The sequence below is a fragment of the Sarcophilus harrisii genome, chromosome 4 (assembly GCF_902635505.1).
Source record: "Sarcophilus harrisii chromosome 4, mSarHar1.11, whole genome shotgun sequence".
Classification (NCBI taxonomy): domain Eukaryota; kingdom Metazoa; phylum Chordata; class Mammalia; order Dasyuromorphia; family Dasyuridae; genus Sarcophilus; species Sarcophilus harrisii.
In genome coordinates, this window is record NC_045429.1 from 265,003,324 (window position 1) to 265,023,966 (window position 20,643).

A 20,643-nucleotide genomic window follows, 5' to 3' on the forward strand; every position below is an offset into this window, starting at 1 on the left:
TAATGCCTTCAATTCTGTAATCAAAATTTGTGTACATTTGTATTTTTTTTCCAGATCTTCAGAGAAACTTTGATCAATGGGACCCTTTAATTGAAGGTGAAGATGTAAACCTCATGCGAGATAGCAATGCTGGCTCAGTTACGTATCTTTCTGAGTACCTGGAATAAAGAAATGTGCAGTGTTGACCAACCTATTTTTTAAAAAAACTAAATTGTTTCACCGAGACCATAGTTTCTTTTTTAACTATTACCCACATACTTTTTTTTTAAAAATATAGACTATGCTATAAAATATAGACTATGCTATAATCATTAAGATTCATCTTGATTAAAGTGGCTGAAGTTTATTATGCTTAAATTCAAAGGAGTTCAGTGTACAAAATTCATAGCAGCCTGTAGTTTTATTACTCTCATCTTTTGCGGTGTTGATATTTATGAAACATTATCATTTATTTCTACATTGTCAGCATTTTCTTTTCTGATGAAGGGGGCTAGTTCAAGTGGCAATTGGGCCCTTCTCATAGTTCGGCAAAGTGGAAGCAAAGACCCATCTGAAAAAATAATTGGGCTAATAACATCTTGTTATCAGGAGAGAAAAGTAATAAGGCATGAGAATGGAGTTGGTATTAAAAATTAGGAGAGAAAAGTAATAAGGCATGAGAATGGAGTTGGTATTAAAAATTATTTTTATATCTGTTTCCTTTGATCCAAGAAAGAAAGGATTAAGGAAAAAATGCCATCCTTAGTATACTGATGTCTTTTCAGATACCCCAAAGTAATGACCATTTAATTTAACAGTACAGAGGAAAAAGAAAGCTAGATGGGGAAAGGAAGCAACCAAATATTGCTAACTACTCCTTTGTATCAAGGAAAAGAACAAAACTCATTCCATTTTCTTAGCAGAGTTCCATAATGGAAAAAGCCTTATCAGGATAATTACAATATATACTCAAGAATTATATATAAGCACATTTTTCCTAGTTTTCAATCTTTAGACTATATATAAAATTATGTGATGTGGTAAAAACACAAATACACCATATACAGGAACCAAGATCTTTGGCAGAAAACTCTTTTCTGAAATCTTAAATCACTTTTATATCAGTATTAATGATATTCTGATTTCAGATAGGAAGGGCCTAAGAAAATTGAGGGTGATAAGGACTATGGGAATATAGAAAAATACATATATATAGGATCATCAATATAGAAAGAAACATGGACATTCTATAGTCCAACCTGCTTCTTTTAAAATAAAAACCAGAAAACATACCTATTGATTGGGAATAGCTTAAACAAGTAATAGTATAACATGAATAAAATGAAATATGATACTACTACACAAAACAATGAATGATGAATAAAGAAAATCATGAAAAGATGGAAAACATAACACAATAATGCTCTGATTACAATGGAAAATAACTGAGATAACTGAGACAGAATCTCATGAAATTTTTAATATTCAAGATTGGACCCCCAAAAGACATGAAAAGTTATGTCTTCCCCTCTACCAATTTTTAAGAAGTGGGAAGCTGAAGGTTTGGAACATCACAAAAGTCACAAACAAAAGTATATGTTGACCTGCTTTTTCTTTTATGATGAGAGATGGTTCCCTGGGAGAGACAGGGATATATAGGGAAAGGTAAATGATGAAAACCCTCTTCTTTTTTTCTTCTCAAAATGAGATACAGGAGGCATACATTTGTCCAAGTATTATATAATCCAGCTGGCTTTTCTGTCAACTTATTGTTCTTTGACCACCAAGAGTCATGAAGCTCATCAACGTGGACTTTACATGTTCCATTTGTTTTCATATACTCTGATTCCATGTACTTATTAACACTTATTCAACTGTTGAATAAAGCTCAATTTTGGTACTTTCAACATTAGTACAAGATGGCAACACCTACTTATTCAATACTGCTATTGTCTTTGTTCTTTCATAGAACTCAATTTGCTGGACATCCTTTGGGTATCTGTTCTTTCCTTTATGATATGTGCACTACCCATCTTTTCTGTTTATCTACTGTTCAAGTAACGCTTAATACATTTCTTGAACCAAGATTATTGGAAATACTTATAACTTTTATTCACCATATTTCTTTTCTCCATTACTATTTGGCTCTCCTATTGTCAATTAAATCCATTGATAATATAAACCATTGCCACTAAAAATTCCCTTTTGAAAAGTGGTTTAAGTTTGCTATATTTTCCTCAAGAGCTTGTATTTCACAAATGAAACAACGAGAAAGGCTAGTCTGTCCTGATTTATACAAGTAGAAAGTATGTCAAGCCAAGACTTAAATGTAAGTCTAATGTTCTTTCTTCTTTCTAAAAGCCTTCCTAGGCTTTTACAAATGTTATTCAACAACAAGATATATTTCCATAGCATTGCAAATTGATCGAAAGGGGCAGAGAAAATAAGATATTAATGTGGCTATTAATTGTTGACTGTAAGAAAGTATTTGATTTGGTGTAAAGGAAAATGCAATCTTAATGGTTCTCCTTCCAACAAAGTATCTCCTGAGGACAATATGAAAAATTATACAAAACCCTTAATAAATTCAAGGACAGGTGGAAGAAACACTTTTAAAGTGCCTACTATATACCAGACAATAATGCTAAGTGCTTTACTTTAAATACTATCTCGTTTGATCCTCCTCACAACAAACCTGGGAGGTAGATGCTAGTGTTAATCTCCATTTTTGAGAAAAAGATAGAGTTTAAGTAATGTGCCTGGGACCACTCAGCTAGGAAATGTGTATATATATTGTGTAACCCAATGTCTCAACATTATCTTAATCTTCATAAAAACCTTGGAAAGTAGGTGGTTATTATCCTTCTCATTCAGAGGAGAAAACAGACAGATGGAAGATAAATGACTTACCCAGTCATATAGCTAGTTGGTATCTGAGGCAGGATTTGAACTCAGATCTAATAATTTCTTCTATCTTCTAGATTATCTACTGTACCACCTAGTACAGATACTGGGGTATTGAAGACTGGTTTTCAGGATTTATTTAGTGAGTTTGGGAGCCCCTTCCTATTCCTTTTTCCTAATCCATTCCATTTCTTTTATTTTTAATTTTTTAAAGCATTCTTTGCTTTTAAATTTTGAGTTTGACTATCTCCTTCCCAATTCTCCCCACCCTCTCGAGAAGGCAAAGAGTATGATATCAATTATAGATGTAAGATTATGCAAACTATATTATCATCCCCCCCAAAAAAAAGGAAAAATAAAATTATGCTTCAATTTGAGATAAAGTTCTCTCACTGGAAATAGTAATTTTTTAAATTGACAATTCTACCTTTGGGATTCTCTTGGATCACTGTACTATTCAGATTAAGTCTTTCACATTTACTCATCATTACAACATTGATTTTACTGTGCATAATGGTGATCTGGATCTTCTCACTTCACTTAGCATTAGTGTATTTAGGTCTTGCCACAGTTTTTTCTGAAACTACCTTCCTCATCATTTCTTATGGCACAGTAGTATTCCATCACAATCATATGTCACAATTTATTCAGTCATTCCCCAAGTGATGACCAGCTCCTTAATTTCCAATCCTTTGCCAACACAAAAAGAGCTATTATATTTTTGTACAAATCTCTTTCCTTTTTCTTTAATCTTTTTGTGATACAAACCTAATAGTAGTATTGCTAGATCAAAAGTCATCTTTCCAAATTGTTTTCCAAAATGATTGGACAAGTTCACCAACAATATATTACAGTCAACTCATTTTTCCCAATTATTTTTTTATGTTGTCATTGTCTATATCACCTTTTAGCAAAATATAATTATCATGATCTCTTTCATTTAGGTCTATTTTTTGCTCTGTCTGAGATTATGCTTAGCATCTCTATAACCTTTTCACTTCAGTTGAAACATAATAGACTCTGCTCCTGCCCTTCATTTTAACTCTGTATGTGTCTAGTAATCCTGTTTCATTATTCATTTTTCCCCTGAAAGATTATCAGTTTTTCTGGGTGGATTATTCTTGGTTATAATCTTAGCTCTTACCTCTGAAATATCATATTCCAAACCTTGTGCTTCTTTAACATTAAAGTTGCTCAGTCTTGTTTGATCTTGACTATGGCTCATAATATTTGAAAAAATTTTTCTATTTGCAATATTTTCTTCTTGATCTGGAATCCCTGGAATTTGGCTCCAATATCCCCAGGAATTTTCGTTTGGGGATCTCTTTCAGGTGGTGCCTGAATTCTTTCAATTTGTATTTTACTCTATAGACCTAAGATATCAAGGCAGTTTTTTTTTTTAACAAATTCATTGAATACAACATTTAGGGTTTTTTTTTTTTTTTAATCATGACTTTCTGGTAATATAATAATTCTTAAAGGATCTCTTCTTGATCTATTTTCAGGTCACTTTTTAAAAATTCATTTGACTTTGTTTTATTGTTAACTGATATCTTATTGGAGTTCATAGGTTTCCAACTTATCGAATTCTAATTTTTAATGATTTATTTTCATCAGTGAGCTTTTATCTCCTTTTCCATTTGGTATATTCAACTGGTCTATTCTGCTTTTAAAGGAGTTCTTTTCTTTGGCAAATTTTTGTACCTCTTTTACTATTAGTCCAGTTTGGCTTTTTAAGATGTTATTTTTTATTTCTGTATATTTTAAGCCTCTTTACCAGGTTGTTCTCCTTTCATATTTTTCTTGCATCATTTTCATTTCTTTTCCCAAGTTTTTCCTCTGCTACTCTTTATCTCTTTCCCATCTAGGAATTCTCACTGGGCTTGGATCCCACTCAAGTGTTTTCCTTTGCAGCTTTCCTTTAGCTATTTTCACATAATTGTTTTTTACATTTATTTCTTGGTTGTCCCTGCCATGGGACAATGCCATGATATCTTTATGCTCAGATTCTTTTGTTATTTGTTCATTTTCTCACAGCTTATTTCTGGGCATCTTTTCTGGTCTATGCTTTAGTTTTTACCCTGCTGTCATGCAGCCACATGTTCTAATGGTCCTCTTATCCCTGGAACTGTGATCAGAATTCTTGCTTCCTTTCAAGCCATAAGCACTTCTCTCTCTTCCCTGGAACTATAACTCAGAATTGCTTTGTTAGGTACTAAATTTGCCAACCAGTGCCAGTATCAGCAAAGGGTCCCCTGCAATCTCTTTCTGACTGGTTGTCTGACCCCCTTTTGCCATTTCTGGACTGAGATCTCCTTCCACACTCTAGGCTTGTGTCTACCTCAGGTGTTACAGACTGCTCCAAAAGACCTCCTAAATTGTTGTAGGCTAGAACATCTCCCTCTGATCATTTGTTGATGTGCGACTCCAAAATTTAATCTGAAGCATTATTTTAAAATTATTTGGAGAGGAATATTGGCAGGGTTCAAATGGATCCTGGCCTATACTCTGCCATATTGGCTCTTTAAAAAGTCATTCATACTGTACCATCCTAGCAAGATCATTTACTTTTGAAGACACCTTTTCAACATATTTAAAATACCCATTAATTCATTCATATTAATTCTGAGGCTAACCAGCAAATTATCTCCAAGAAATGAACTCAGTGCTCAGCTGGCAATGGGACTTTTTTTTAACTTACTCCTAGGGAGAAGAGTTTATAGAAAGCTTGTTTTGTTTTTAAATCAATTACCAATTTCTACTAGGAAGAATTTTGCAATGATACACAAAATGCAGTTTGGTTTTTGTTGGCCTTGAGTAAGAGCCTCTTTATGCCTTTCTGTTATAGATCTAATATACTTTTCTAGAAGGCCTTGAGAATCATTGGTCATAAAAGATTCTAAAATGTCATTTAAATCAAAGGAAAATCACATGCTAATTATCATATCTTAAGTTTTAAAGGGTAATATAGGCATATAATATCTATTAAACAAAATGTAATTTTAATTTCTATAGCACTATTGTGCTATAGAACATCCAATGAATATTTCTTAATTCCAGCTATATTACTATTTTATCCTGATTAAAGTATATGTATGACTAAAATGAATTTGATGGGTAATCAGAGAGAAACATTGGCATTAAAGGAGACCAAAGATTTCTTGCACAGATTGAATTTTAGATCAAGGCTTAAAGGAAACCAGGACATAAGAGATGAACAAGAACATTCCTGGTACAGAGGAGAGGCAAGAAGCAAAAGTAGGTGGGAAAGCATAAGGTTTAAGAAGACTGGATAGGCAGTGTACTTCTTTCTTTTCCATATATTCATGCCTGAGTTCTAATAATCTTGAGGTACCCTCCAGCCTCTCTAAACTTCACTAAACTGGCTCTTGATCACTGAACTGGCTCTTGATCTATCAGTGAACCCTCACACAAAACTTTCCAACTTAGTATGGCACCCAATTTGATGGCTAAATCTCAAGAAAGCATTAGAGAACTAGAAGTTTTGCATGTCTTAAAAAACTATGTTTGTATGTCTTCAAAAACTCGTGTCCTTTAAACTACAAAGCTTAAAGCTTCTCAAGACTAGCATGCCTAGAAGGCAAAATTAGTAGCACTTAGGCTAGATGTAAAGAAAAACTTTATAACAATCCGAATTACCCAAAGATGAAATAGGATGCGCTTCCCAAATGAGCACTGTAGTAGAAATTGTCACACTATGCTTTTGATGTAGAAAGATAGGATAGTTTTGGAACAAGTGAAATATCAAATGACCAAACCCACTTATTTCTCTAAATATATCCTTAATTAAAGATTTTTTTTAAAAACGCAACCTACACAACCACCATCTTTAAAGGGTAAATTTTATTCAGTTTTGTCATGTTATACATACTCAAATTCAAACAAGTGGTCAATTATTTATTCACCAGAAAGGAAAGACAAAACTTTTAAACAAAGTAGAGCTATTACTAACAAATGAGATCCTTCTGAAGTAGTGAGCATCACATAATATACACAGGTCATGTATAGCATTTCTGTCAAAGATTTTTTCCCCTAATTTATATACTATATTTACATATATTCACTTTCTGAATTTTGACTAATATGGAAGACATAAATATTCCATGTCAAAGGTAAGACTATTATTCAGATTTAAAGAGAGATGTTGCAAATTCTTTATTTACATAGATAGCACCACAAAATACCATAGATATATTCAACCTGAGATTTGTTAAGTTTTTTTTTAAATCATTTTCCAAAATGACAAGTTCTTCTTGAGAATATGAACCCACAATTTTTCTGCCGATCTGAATCTTGTAAACAAGATGTCACACATTCAGGAACTATTTCATGATTTCTGGGCAACATCTAAGGCTCCACATTTAAATCACCTCCAGATCGTTTTTCTAAAACCAGAGGGGTAAAGCCTAAAGCTGAGAAAGCAGAAACAGAGAAAATATTATTTGTACAGAAGCTGTTTCATTCCTAGATCAAAACTAGGGACAAATTATTTTAATTTCAGGAATTAAAAAGAACTAGTGTATGTTCCATTTGCTTTTAATCTTTGTGGCAATTTTGAGGATGTGAGATAGATAAAAAATCATTAAGATTTATATGAATCTGACTGTGTCTTTTGAGAATAAGCCAGTACACACAAAAATTTCCCAAGGTCAACTACTCAAATTACCTATCCATCATTCTCAATCAACTTAATGTCCTTTCTCCTTTGTGACTAACAATCACCAAGAGCAGGTAGCCCAAACATACCTGGTTACTATTTAAGGCATTTTGACTAATATAGTTACTCTGTAGTATTAAAACCAAGAAAACTAACCATTTTAAGCTTTTCCTTGAAGGCAAAGGTTTATGAGCTGTGTTTAAGATTACCACTCAAAATCTGTGTCTCAAAGTTAATTACCTTTAATAGCAGTGTCATCTGTTGAGTTTAAGTAAAAATCTTTTTCCAATGCTTGATATACACCCTACCAAAAGAAAGCCCAGGGTTACTACCCACACTGATACAAAGTGACTAAAATAAGATGAGGGGTGGAGGGTAGGGTAAAGGAAAGAAACAAGAAAAGAAAAAGGATACAAAACACCTGACAAGATTAAAATGAGTTTAAAGAATAGTTTTCAACTCCTCCATTTTTTAAAAATTAAACTCATATCCAATTTAGCAGAATTGAACTGCCTTTTTTTAGGGTCTAGTTTAAAGAATTATGGTGAGATTAGGCAGAGAGAACTACATACAAAGGTATAACAGATTTCAAGAGGGCAAAGAAATACAAGTACTGTCTCTCCCTAAAAAGGTGAACTTTAAATTAATAAGTCAATGGAGATTCGAGTATACACATCAGATAAACTTCTTAAAAACACACTTTTACCCTAAATGTGAAATATTGCCAAAACTCTCCCATGAGATGACATGTCAAAAATAGTTAATACAGTGCCTTTGCTTAATACTGAAGATTTTAAAAAATAAAACTTGTAAAATTTTAATGTGATGAAGTGTCAAGACAACCCATTTTGAATGGGTTAATATAACTCAAACTATATATTACACAGACAGAAATTGAGAAACCCATCTATTTGCTGATAGAATTTTTTTTTCTTCAGAGTGGGGTTGAAGAGATTAGTCAACCTAAGCCATATCCCCAGGTATTGTATCTCACCAAATTTTCTCCTTGGTTAGTTATATGTTTCCTTCAAGCTTTGTTTCCAAATGTATTGAGCACTCATTTGGTTTAAGGAGTTAGACAACAAACTTGTTTAGTAAAACCAAGAGTTACTACTTTAGACATTCAGAACATCAGTTTTCTAAAGTCAATTTTGCTTTCGAGATTTACTTTATAATGATCTATATAGTGTAACAGTTTTAGATTATATTCAATTTACTAACCCAAGCCTGAGGACTAAAGTATGACGCTTAAGAAATAGAGGTAACATGAAATACTTTAATGTATTGTTAGAGCACTTCCAGATAACCTTACAACAATAGAATCTTATAATTCCATACCTCAGATGGACTGTTATTCAATTTAGGTATTCCATTCCAGACATTTTCTGGGTTCACTATTTCTTCCATACCATTTGAAAGGTTCAGAACCTTAGAGAAATAACAATTTTTTTTTTTTAAGAGAAAAAGACTATCACTGAAATGAAAATTTCAACTATATGAAAACAGACTCATGATCAGATTCAAACTTTAAAATGTTTAGTATGGCTAATTTACAAGGAGGAATTGATTTATTTAAGACTCTAATTTCTTATTAATGCAAAATATGCTATTTTGGTGAGATTAACGGGCCATATTCCATGTAAAAGAAATGAAATGCTAAGGGAAATTTTTTTGGTTGTATTTTTTACCACTGTATGAATATATCAGACAATGTAAAGACCCTGAAAATGATTTTTTTCCCCTTTAGTATCAGGAAAGCAAGAATAAAATAAAAACTTTATTGTTAGAGAAACTTCTTAAAGCCATTTTAGGGTAGCTGTGCTAGCACAGTCAGCCTGAAAAATAGGTTCTGATCTTATTCCATGTACTATATAACAAGACATTTTCTACGGAAAGAAGTCCTCTATAAAATTCTTTCTTTTAATATCATTTAATTTTTCTTAACATCACGATAATTACTTAATATGAAATACTCAAATACAATTTACCTTGGTACCTTCATCAGCTATTTCCAAAATCTGACACTCAGACCATGTATTCTTTAGGCTTGACCAGACAACACATTTCGAACCAATGGTGAATCCTTCTAGAGTATAGGTATTCTCAATTTGAGCTATAAAATTCAAAAAGAGTTAATCTTTCTTGACCATACCTTCCTTCCTGAATTCTTTATATCCCATCTTTCAAAAGCATTTTTCCAAAACTTCCTTTACTCTATCCCTGGTGTTTACTATTTGCTAATTTAAAATGGGTTTTGTTTTGTTTTTTAGTTAGAATCAGTGACTTTTTTTCTTTCCCCTCCCACTTCTATTTTTACTCTCCCATCAGTCATTGATATCTTTTCCTCACCTTTTGGTCACAATGAGAGAATTGTCACCAAAGAGCCAATCAGAGGATAGGAGTATGCTATCTTAGCACTTTAAAAATCCAAATGAAAATGATAGATGTTTGCTGTTTTCTATAAACATGCCACCAGCCTAACCAGAGCAGAAAATGGCAGATAAGATTATCTTATAGGAAAGGATGAAGAGTTTTAAATTTTATAGTGTTTATGTTTCGGTCTTCAATATTTTTTATATTTTTAAAAATTATTTACTTTAATTCAGGAGAAGTTCTCTAAAACAAATCTGGACTCTCTAAGTTCATAAGAAATCTAAAAACACCAGAGTTTGGCCTAAACAATTTGAAAGTCAATAAAGAATGAGGAAATATGTTAAAGATTATTGTTAGTATAAAATGAGGCTATTATCAACATGTCAAATATTTAGGACACCATAACACTTGAGAAATTTAAAAATTACTGATTCAGAAAATTGAGTCTTTGCCCATTAATGTATAAAGGAAATACTTTAAGCACTTTTAAAATATCTTTATAACTAAACAAATAAATATACATTCTGATATGATAATGGATCAAGCTATTGGAGAGGGTTAATAACCCATCTTTAGAAATTAAGATAAAATTAATTTTATTTTATTAGGAATAAGTTAGCTTATATAAGATAGTTCAAACAAATCCTGTCCATCCTTCTGCTCCCATACTTATGGATCTATCATTTTTGTGTCTTCCACACACATTTAAGAGGGAAAAAATAATAAATCCTTTGAGATTCAGTACTTTCTACTTTAAGAAATTCAGTCTCTGAAAGAATAAATTACATATACATATATATGCAGATATATATATCACTAATTTCAATAAAAAGTAGTGAGGAAGGGGAAAAAATATCATACCTGTAGCATGGTCTGTTAAAGCATTCCCATGGTTTTCTTCTGTCTTTATTTCTTCTTCAGGGAGCAAATGAGTCAAAGACTCAACAGCAAGTCTATTTTTGTACTCAGTAAACACTTCTTTGTACAAGTTATGTGCAGTCTCTGTTTTGGAATGCATTTTGCATCTGCCAAAGGGTTTTAGGTGATTTGGTTCTCCAGAGTCCTCTGGACACAGAGTTTCCTGAGACTTCTGACTTGTCTTTGAAAAGGGATGAGTCTCTTTATCTAGAGACAGAGGTGCTATTGGAGGTTCTAGTTCTAGCTGTTCCGATTTAGAATCATTTGAGAGTTGTGCTGTAAATTGTTCCAGGGTCATTTTTGAGTCACATCCTTGGGAAATCTGGACCATGGGAGGTTCCAGGTCCATCTCTTTGGCCTCCTCACCAGTTATGGAAAGCTGTAATTCAATGGACTCCAATTCCAAGAATTCTTTTGATTCTTCCAGCGAGAAGGGTACTTCAAGGGAATTCAATTCTAATATTTCCTTTGTCTCAATCCGTGGCAGCAGAGTTTCCAATCCCGTAATCAGGTTTTTGTTACTATCAAACTTGAGAGTTTCAGCCAAAGAGCACTTTTCCCTAATATCTCCAGTGTTGCCTTTGCTAGGTTGCCCCATTGCAGGTACAAAAGCAGTGATGGCTTCACTTTCAAATACAGGACTTGGCTTGGTTTCATCATGGTTTAATCCACTGCTTGCACGGAAAATATCTCCTGGTGATTCCACAAACAGCAAGCCATCTTGTGCAACTTTGTTAGGTTTACTTCCACCATCAATATTAAGAGGCATGGGAGTATCTGCTTCCCTCAGTTTGTTTTCACATGAAGTCTTTGGGAATTCCTTATCAGCTTTACGGAATTGACTAGAAAATTTCAGCATTTTCTCATTAAGGTTTTCACCTTCATACTTTAATTGAACCACTGCCAGTGGGATATCACAGACATCCTTTTTGATCTCTAAAATAGTAAGCTCTAAAACTCCTTCTGTAGCTATTTCATAAAAATAGTCATTTTCTTCAAAAGAACATACACCTTCTAAAACATTATACCCTGATAGACAACAGGGGAAGCACTGCATATTAACATTCAGGAGGTTGCCAGGGATATTCCAAAGGGCATTTCTGCCAAAATTTACAGCATTTCCGAAGTCCACAAGCCTGACTGATATGAGGTCTCCATCTAGCACATCAGTAACAAGTCCCCTATAAAAACGTCCATCTTCACTGTATTTAACAATACAGACCACACCTGACTGAATAACTGAAATGCAGTCTGCACAGACTGCTGCATGTTCCCCTGCAGCCTGTACCTGGGGATCCAAGCAGTCAAGGACTTTTGTGTCAGCAAACTGACACCAAAAATACTCTGGTCCATCAATCACAGTAGCATAGACTTTTATCTTATTTACTTCTGGAAGATACCAGTTGAGTAATTTAACATTTGTTTTGCCAGGATCTCCTGATTCCTCAGGGGGAAGAGGAAGGGGAATAAGAGGAAGAGGAGGGAGACGAAGGAGGGGGGGAGGAGGAGGAGGTGGAGGAGGAGGAGGAGGAGGGGGAGGAGGGGGAGGAGGGGGAGGAGGAGGAGGAGGGGGGTCTGATAGAGTCTCTGGATTGGTAGCTGTATTTAACTGGGTAGAAGTTGATTTTGAACTAGATATAAATTTGCTTATCATATCTTCTGATATTACACCCTGTTCATCTGTAAGCAAAACATCCCACTTATCTTCAGATTTCATGACAAATTCACAATTTATCTGAGCCTCACCTGTTCTCTCTGAAAAGTAAAGCTCTTGACATTGGTTTTTGGTCGGCAGGATATGAAGCCCACCCAGGGTACAGTGAATGCTCATCCCTGGAACTAAGGCATTAACTTTCTGAAGTCTGCTTAGTTTGCTAACATTGACCACTGAAGTGTTCCCATAGTCTATGAATTGTACAGTGACAAGGTCACCAGACTGCTCTTTGACCACAGCCCGATACCTTAAGTCATCCTCTGGAAAAACTGCACATATCAAGTCTCCTTTTTTCAGAGGTTGTCCAGCAAAACATTCACCTCTTATTTTATCATCATTTAACTTCTCTGAAATACTTGCAAGTTCATCCTCATCATCAGCTAGTTGAATATAAAAGTCTGTTAGATCATTAATATGGGAAACATATACCTTAGTTTTAAAACCAGGCACAATACTTTTTTGAGGCAGATCACAAAATTTAAGCAGTAAGTCCTTATTCCTCTCTGAGACATGTGCAGAAGGCTGAACAGGATTCTCTATTTTATCAGGTAGGTGGGATACTTGATTATGTTGATTTCCCACAGATTCCTGATAATGAGTTAACAAGCCTACCTTGGTTGAACTTTGTAAGTTTTTTAATTCCTTACATGCTAAACTGATTTTAGGTTTGCATGATTCTCCCTGGATCTCGGATGTGCATAATTTGTTTGCTGTTTTGCTGGAATGTCCAGCAAGTAATTTCCTGTTTTCATTTTTTACTTCTTTAAGGGTTTCAGCTGAAGAGAGCAACTCTTCATTTTCTAATTTCTTTGGCCCTTTGTAACCTAGTAAACCCAACTTCTCATTTATTTTAGCATTAATCTGAACACTACCATCATACAATTCAATAATCAACCTTCCATCTGGATCTTTTGCTACAACTAAAGCCTTCAGCGATTTGTCTAGTACAGCCTCTTCAAACCAACCTGCAATTTCTTTAGGAGTATTATCATAGACATCAGACAAAGAACATTTCACAGCTTGCATGGGCAAAAGTAATAGATCATAGGCATCACCTGGAATGGGAAGCAAATCTTCATTTGTAACCACATGAACATTCCCAAAGTCAACAAAAAAAACTTTGTTTGGTTCTTTGCCTGTAACTATTCCTCTATACCAATTCTGGTCACTATATTTTGCAAGGCACAAGATCCCAGGACTTGCGGAAGATGTTTTTGAATGCTGTAAGACTTTGCTTAATCGACAAATATCACTCGACAACTGCTCTAGCACACCTGAACTCCTTGCAAGCTGGCAATAAAAGGTCCAAGGTCCATCAACATGTGTTACAAAAACAGCTTCTTCACTTCCAATTTTGATGTCATGTGTGGAATAATAGTAGGAATGGAGTTGCATGGAGGACGCTAGAGGTTTCTGAAGTCTAACTTGTCGTGCAAACCCAATTTCTGTTAGGTAGCGGCAAGCACTTTGAAAAGGAGTTAGTAAGTCTACCACATTAAAGAGTTCTTTATTATTTATTGCTGCAAGGGCAAAAATTGTGCATTTCAACTCCAGATTATCTTCCCAGGCATTATCTACAAATTCTTTAAAAGCTCGGATTGCTCTTTCATCCCAAACAAAGGGATTCTGACCAGCTGGTTGAATTAAATTGTAAAGGCTGCATCTAAAAGCTTGAGCCTTTAACTTTATAAATTCATCATTGATTGAACAGATATTCTTCATAGGGACTACCTCTTTATTTCCATAGTCAACAAATATTACTTTGGCATTGTCAGCAGAAGGAGTTCCATTAATAATCAAAGCTCTGGACCATTTCCCATTAATAGTACGCTTCGCCAAGCAAGCTGGACTGATTCCCTGGTATGGAGTTGCAGAATTCTTGCAAAAATCCTGAATTTTACACATTAGGGTTCTGAGACCTTGGAGGTTTCTGGTCAGCTGACACCAGAAATATCCAGGGCTTTCAACATATGACACTTTGACTTCTACTGTGCTCCCAACTTCTAACTGACCTTTACAGGGAGAGGCCGGCTTAATTTCCAAATAATTTTGTACTAGCGGAGAATAGATGGGCATATTTCTAGTTTTCTCTGTTGCCTGCACAACCGATTCATTGAAAGAGCTTTTTGTAACAATTGTTCTGTCAGTCACAACCTCTGAAACTGGAGGCTTGTCATCTTTCTTTCCCCACTGTCCTATTCCAACTTTCTTGGCAGAAGACATTCTGTTACAGTCAGCACTTAATTGATGTGGAATTTGCCCTGGGGAATGGGTCGGTGGCCTGATGTCAGTCATCTCAAATTCTTGATATTTGGCATATCCAGCCTGGGCAATCAATTTGCTTACATTTTCTTCCCCCATCCTTGATTCATCAAGAATTTCAATGACATACTGGCTATCCTGCTTATCAAGAACATGAATGACCAACTCCTTGTGCAGCACTGTTTTTTTGAAATAGGAAATTGCTTCTCGGCTCCAACTTTCCCCTAGGGGCCAGATATCAGCTAGACAGCACTTCAGTGCCACTGCTGGGAGCTGCCTGAACTGGGGAAGCAGCATTTTTACATCATAAAAACCCACTGTCTCTGTATTGCCACGATCTACCAAGTGCACCTCCACACTTTTGTCCCCCACCAATCTAGTGACTACAGCCCTATAATACCCATGCTCTTTCCACTTGGCACAGCAGAGATGGTCAGGCACAGGCTGCAGGGCTAACCCATCCACCTTTCTCGATGAGTAGAAGTTACACATACTCCTCACTAACTTGCCAAAGGGGCCAATGTGTTTTCTCAATCTGATCCAAAACTCTGAGGGATCTTTAACAAATTCCACCTGGGCATCATAGAAAGAATTAGCCTTCAGGCGCACAGTTTTCAGGGCTGGGGAGGACAGGTCATCTTCCATCCCCTCCTCAGTATCAGATTCCTCCTTCCCATCCTCTTCTTCCAGGCCAGGGCTCTGGAGAAGTCTGTCCGCCAGACAGCAGGCCTGGACCCCGAAAGCACAGTTGAGATTAATCCCGTCCTCTCCATATAAGGTAACATAATACACGTGTTCAAAGGAACTATAAAATTCAATTTTGGCATTCACTGCCTGACCTAGGATCAGGGCCTTGAGGTCTCCTACTTGGGAACGAGACCAGCCTCGTCCACCATCCCAGAGTCCATACAAGGCACAGGGATAGGTAACAACTGGCATTCGAAAATATTCAGGAAGCAAATATCTCAGACTACCACAGCTCACTAGCTCTTTCCTCCCATAGTCTACATGTAGCACTTGGGCACAGCGCTGAGGTCGAAAATTCTCCAACAGCTGCGCACGGTACCACTGTCCGTCCAGGCCACAAGCAGCGCAAGGGGAGCCGGGCTTGTCAGGATTCTCCTCCCTCTCCTCCCAGCTGCTGCTTCTCCCACTTTCATCCCCGGTACCTGTGGCCCGATAGGCATGGGCCATGCTGTCAGACAGCCGGCGGATCTCCTGAGAAAGGCTGCGGAGCTGGCAGTGGATACGGTGAGGGTGGCACACCTGGGTCACCACCACGGGCTCCGTGACACCCAGCTGCAGCTGGGGGTAGAAGTAATCCAAGAGCTGCGGCGGTTCCTGCTTGGGCAGGGCCCGAGGGAGAAGCACCGAGGCCCCTGCTGCGTTGATGTAGCGCTTCAGCAGGGATCGAAAGAGACTGTCAGGCACCTGTCGGGCTAGGCCCAGGTCCTGCATTTGCTGAAACACGGTGGGCACCTCCAGCAACACCAGGCGCTGGGGAAGCAGCACATCCTGCACCCGGCCCTGTATCTCCTTGCCCTGGAGATGGCCAAGGAAATCCACCGCGCCGCGGGACCACTGCTGGGGCTCCCCGCCTCCACCTCCTCCCAGCGGCACCAGGCCGGTCAGCACGCAGCCCAGCACCTCAGACGGCAGGTGGAAGAACTCGTTGCGGCCCGGGGCCAGGGCTGCCGAGTTGGCCGTGACTGTGCGACCTTCGTCCAGGAGGAAGACCCTGCACTCCTGTGCTTGACGGCTGACCACGCGGCAGCGATGCCAGCGGGGCCCCAGCTGCACGAGGCACAGCTCACCAGGACTGGCAGCCGACATCACCCGGGTCCGGGCCGCCACCGCTGCCGCGGCCATCTGAATGTCGTGGCCCAGGCGCACGTATTCCTCCCGCCGGTCGCCCACCAGCCCCCACAGCTGCACGGGGATCACCTCCGGGTGCACGTCCACGAAGGAGACACGCAGCGTAATGGGGGCGCCAGGGCTGGGCAGGCCGGGTGTGGAGCACATGGTAAAGGCGGGAAGCAAAACGAGACGAGGCGAAGAAGGAGAAGCCCGAGAAGGAAGGTGAAGGAGCCGAGGACGGAGAGGGAGGGCCGGAGGCGAGGGCGGTCGGCAATCGGAGTCTCAGAACTGGGAACCCGGCTTCTCCCCCTGTAGACTTCCCCCAATACCCGCAGTCCCTGGACACTGGGTAGAACACGCGCTGAGTTGGGTCCTCAGACGACCAAGTCCCCGGGAAGAACGCGCCGCGAACCTCGACGGCCAGTGGGCGACCTAAAACCAAAAGCAGAGAAAGTAAAACTTGTTTAAAAACCGACGGGGAACCGCTTCCCTCGCGCCTCTCCTCACCTACCCCCGCGCCTGCCCCAGGTAGCCTTCTCGCGAGTCGCCCTCCCGCGCCCCCGAACCCCCGCGCCCGTCCCCCACCCCCAGCCCCCGCAGTTGCACACCTGCTGTGAACTGAACTGCTAGAACGCAGACTAACCGCTCCGGCCCCTGCAGCCTTTTATATAGTGCGGGAGTCCGGGCGTGAATGAGTACCTGGCTTCCGGCAGGCGCGTGTGCGGAGACGTGATTGGCCCGTGCGCCCTGCGGAGGGGGGAGGGGAGGGCTGGAGACTGGCGAGTAGGGGGAAGGAGAGTGGAGAACTGAGTTCTGTGGAAGGCGGGCTTGGGTTGGGGGGGTGAGGGTATATAGGCCTCTCAACTAGGGGGCGCTGACAAGCTTCTGGGGAGTGGGATGGGTGCGTGCGATTTAGGAGTAACCCACCAAAATATGCACTACCAGCCTAGAGAATTTTAGGACTGAGGATCAGAATATTTGAGTTCTGGTTAGGCTCCTGCCACTTACAAGTCTGGTAACCTAGGGCAACCTTTCACTGTTCTCGAGCATCAGTTTTATTATTGGGGATAAATGGGGATGAATAATCAATGCATGTCGGTTCAGAAAGGGTAGAACAGAAGCTGTGGCAGGACTTACCAATATTTAAACATCAAGGGTCTGTTATCTGTCAGGCACTAACATATGTGCTAGATCCTAGAGATACAAAGAATAAAAACAAAAACAAAAACTTAAATAGTCCCTGTCCTCAAGGAACTTCAATTCAACTTGGAACAAATACCATTTGGGAAAGGCTTTTGAGAAATAGGCCTCCACAGATTTGGACTATTTCAAGAACTTCTCCAGAAAAGGGGGAAATTTCAAGTCCAGAAAAAAAAAAAAAGCATTAAGGACCAGACTTATAGGATTTAGAATTAGAATTGGAAATGCTTTACAAGCCATCTAGTCCAAATGTTTCATTTTTTAATTGCAGAAATTCATGTAATCAGAGGAGGAAATTAATTTAATCCACAAGGTTAAATTAAGGTTACACAGGTAGCACTTAGGAGAACCTAGATATGAAGGAGAGAACTTGGGACCTCAAAAATCATTGATTTTTACAATTCTCTCATTTTGTAGGTGAGAAAACTGAACCACTTAGATGGCACTGTAGTGCACAGAGTACCAGGCCTGGCATCAGGAAAACACCTTTTCCTAAATTCAAATTCAATCTTAAACATTTCCCAGTTGTGTGACCCTAGACAAGTCACTTAACCCTGTTTGCCTCAGTTTCCTTTTCTGTAAAATGAGCTGGATAAGGAAATGGCAAACTACACCAGTATCTTTGCTAAGAAAATCTCAAGGGGGCGGAGAATAATCAGACATAAGTGAACAACAATACAACGCTTTTACTCCAGCATTCAGCAGGAGACTTTGTATATACTTCTGAATGAGGTCACAAAGAGGCTGACATAACTGAATAACAACAAAAACCTCTTTATATCTCTGTAAATGAACTGCTTTGGTCAAAATGATCTGGAACCAGGTGGCCAGCCTTTGGAAAGAGCTGGGTCACTGAATTTGGAGTCAGAAGACTTGGAATGGAATCCACACTGTTTATTCATGTGACAAGCCAGTAATCTACTCTGAGTCTCAGTTTAGCCTTCTTTTTGTTCAGTTCTGTCTGATTTTTTGTGACTCCATTTGGGGTTTTCTTGGCAGAGATAATGAAGTGGTTGCCATTTCCTTCTCCAGCTTATTTTACACATGAGGAAACTGAAGCAAACCAGGGTTAAGTGACTTGCCTGGAGTCACACAGGTAGAAAATGTATGATGCTATTTTTGAACTCAGGAAAATTGAGTTTTTCTGATTCCGAGCCTGGTATATTGTGCCACTTAGTTGTCCACTTTTCAGGAAAATTGCTATAATAATATATTAATACCCATACATTTTATACCTAATGATATAGTAGCAGACTGTGAAATTATCTATGTGAACATTTATACCTCGGAAATCGGTAAATGCTACAAAGTAGGGCTTGATTTATTATGTTGTTCCTTATTTCATTTAAGAATTTGATGGAGAAAAATGTTACACAGATTCATCCTAAAGGTATATCATGAATACATTTTTTCAGATTATTAAATATTTACCAGCATACCACTAGTTACATATCACTGAATTGTTAAATTCCTATTCAATTTTGTATAAAATTGGGGAAATTATGGGACAATACCACTTGACTTCATAATAATTTAGCTTTTAACGCATTGATGAAATTCATAACACTACATTGCTTGGTGAAAAGGAAGCATGTAGGTATCACAGTGGATAGAGCACCAGCAGGAGCACCTGAGTTCAAAGTCAGCATCAGATGCTTGACATTTGCCCTGGGCAAGTCACTTGACTTGCCTCCAAAAAAATTTTTTAAGTGTGTGAAAACTATATTTCCCACCTCTCAGCTAAAATTTGATTATCTTTAATTTATTATTAATTTATTCAAAAAGTATTTACTAATTGCTAGGTGCAAACTATTCTTCTAGGAGCAAAGTTTAATTAGGTATTGTTGCAATCCTCAAGCAACTTACTGTCTAACTGAAAATGTTAAAAAAGTAATAATATATGTAATATGATAAACATAATAATATAATAAAATGTGTAATCTGAAAATCAAACAATGACTGTGTTTTGACCTTAGTTTTCAGTTAAAGGGTTAGATTTTTGTACCTACACACATACACACTCAAGCACACACAAAGATTTTAAAGTATTATTAGGGAAGAATTTTTACTGGATAATGTAAATTGTTAGGGGGGTCTAAGAGAGAGAGAAAAAAAGAGGGAGGGAGGGAGAGAGAGAGAAGGGAAGAGGGAGGGAGGGAGAGAGAGAGAGAGAGAGAGAGAGAGAGAGAGAGAGAGAGAGAGAGAGAGAGACTCTTGAGGGATGAGCATAGAACTCTAGTCTAAAGTAGCACTGGGGATGACAAATATTTTGAACCCTCAGCCTCCCAACTTAAAAGTTGGGAGAAATGGGAGAAATGTTCCAAATCACTATTGATCAGAGAAATGCAAATTAAGACAACTCTGAGATACTACTCACTACATACCTCTCAGATTGGCTAAAATAACAGGAAAAGATAATGATGAATGTTGGAGGGGATGTGGGAAAACCGGGACACTTGTACATTGTTGGTGGAACTGTGAATGGATCCAACCATTCTGGAGAACAGTTTGGAACTATGCTCAAAGAGTTATCAAACTGTACATACCCTTTGACCCAACAGTGTTGCTACTGGGTTTATATCCCAAGGAGATCTTAAAGGAGGGAAAGAGGCCCACGTATACAAAAATGTTTGTGGTAGCCCTTTTATAGTGGTTAGAAATTGGAAACTGAATTAATGCCTATCAATTGGAGAATGACTGAATAAATTATGGTATATGAATATTATGGAATATTATTGTTCTGTAAGAAATGACCAGC

The 20,643-nt window shown here is 37.9% G+C and overlaps 2 protein-coding genes across 10 annotated transcripts in view; one reads left to right on the forward strand and one right to left on the reverse strand.

Annotated features, from left to right (window-relative positions):
• PLA2G7 (phospholipase A2 group VII) overlaps positions 1 to 1,891 on the forward strand; it is a 66,683-nt gene extending 64,792 nt beyond the window's left edge. For 3 of the 4 annotated variants that reach the window (XM_012549106.3, XM_031964751.1, XM_031964750.1), the window contains one exon: positions 55 to 291. In XM_012549106.3, coding sequence (XP_012404560.1) covers positions 55 to 167 — 113 coding nt within the window. In that variant the 3' untranslated portion in view covers positions 168 to 291. Of the gene's footprint in view, positions 1 to 54 lie in introns of all 4 variants that reach the window. The other variant, XM_003769120.4, reaches the window with a different exon arrangement.
• TDRD6 (tudor domain containing 6) overlaps positions 1 to 17,402 on the reverse strand; it is a 115,099-nt gene extending 97,697 nt beyond the window's left edge. For 3 of the 6 annotated variants that reach the window (XR_004233681.1, XR_004233680.1, XM_031964748.1), the window contains exons 1-3: positions 10,796 to 17,257; positions 9,550 to 9,674; positions 8,900 to 8,989 (exon numbers count right to left, since the gene is read on the reverse strand). Coding sequence is in view for 3 of the 6 variants with exons in the window: in XM_031964748.1 (XP_031820608.1) it covers positions 8,900 to 8,989; positions 9,550 to 9,674; positions 10,796 to 16,850 (6,270 nt within the window). In the remaining 3 variants the exon portion in view is untranslated. Of the gene's footprint in view, positions 1 to 6,666; positions 7,317 to 7,801; positions 7,866 to 8,899; positions 8,990 to 9,549; positions 9,675 to 10,795; positions 17,258 to 17,293 lie in introns of those variants that run through there. The other 3 variants (XM_031964747.1, XM_031964749.1, XR_004233682.1) reach the window with 3 other exon arrangements.
• Between the last annotated feature and the right edge of the window lie 3,241 nt (positions 17,403 to 20,643).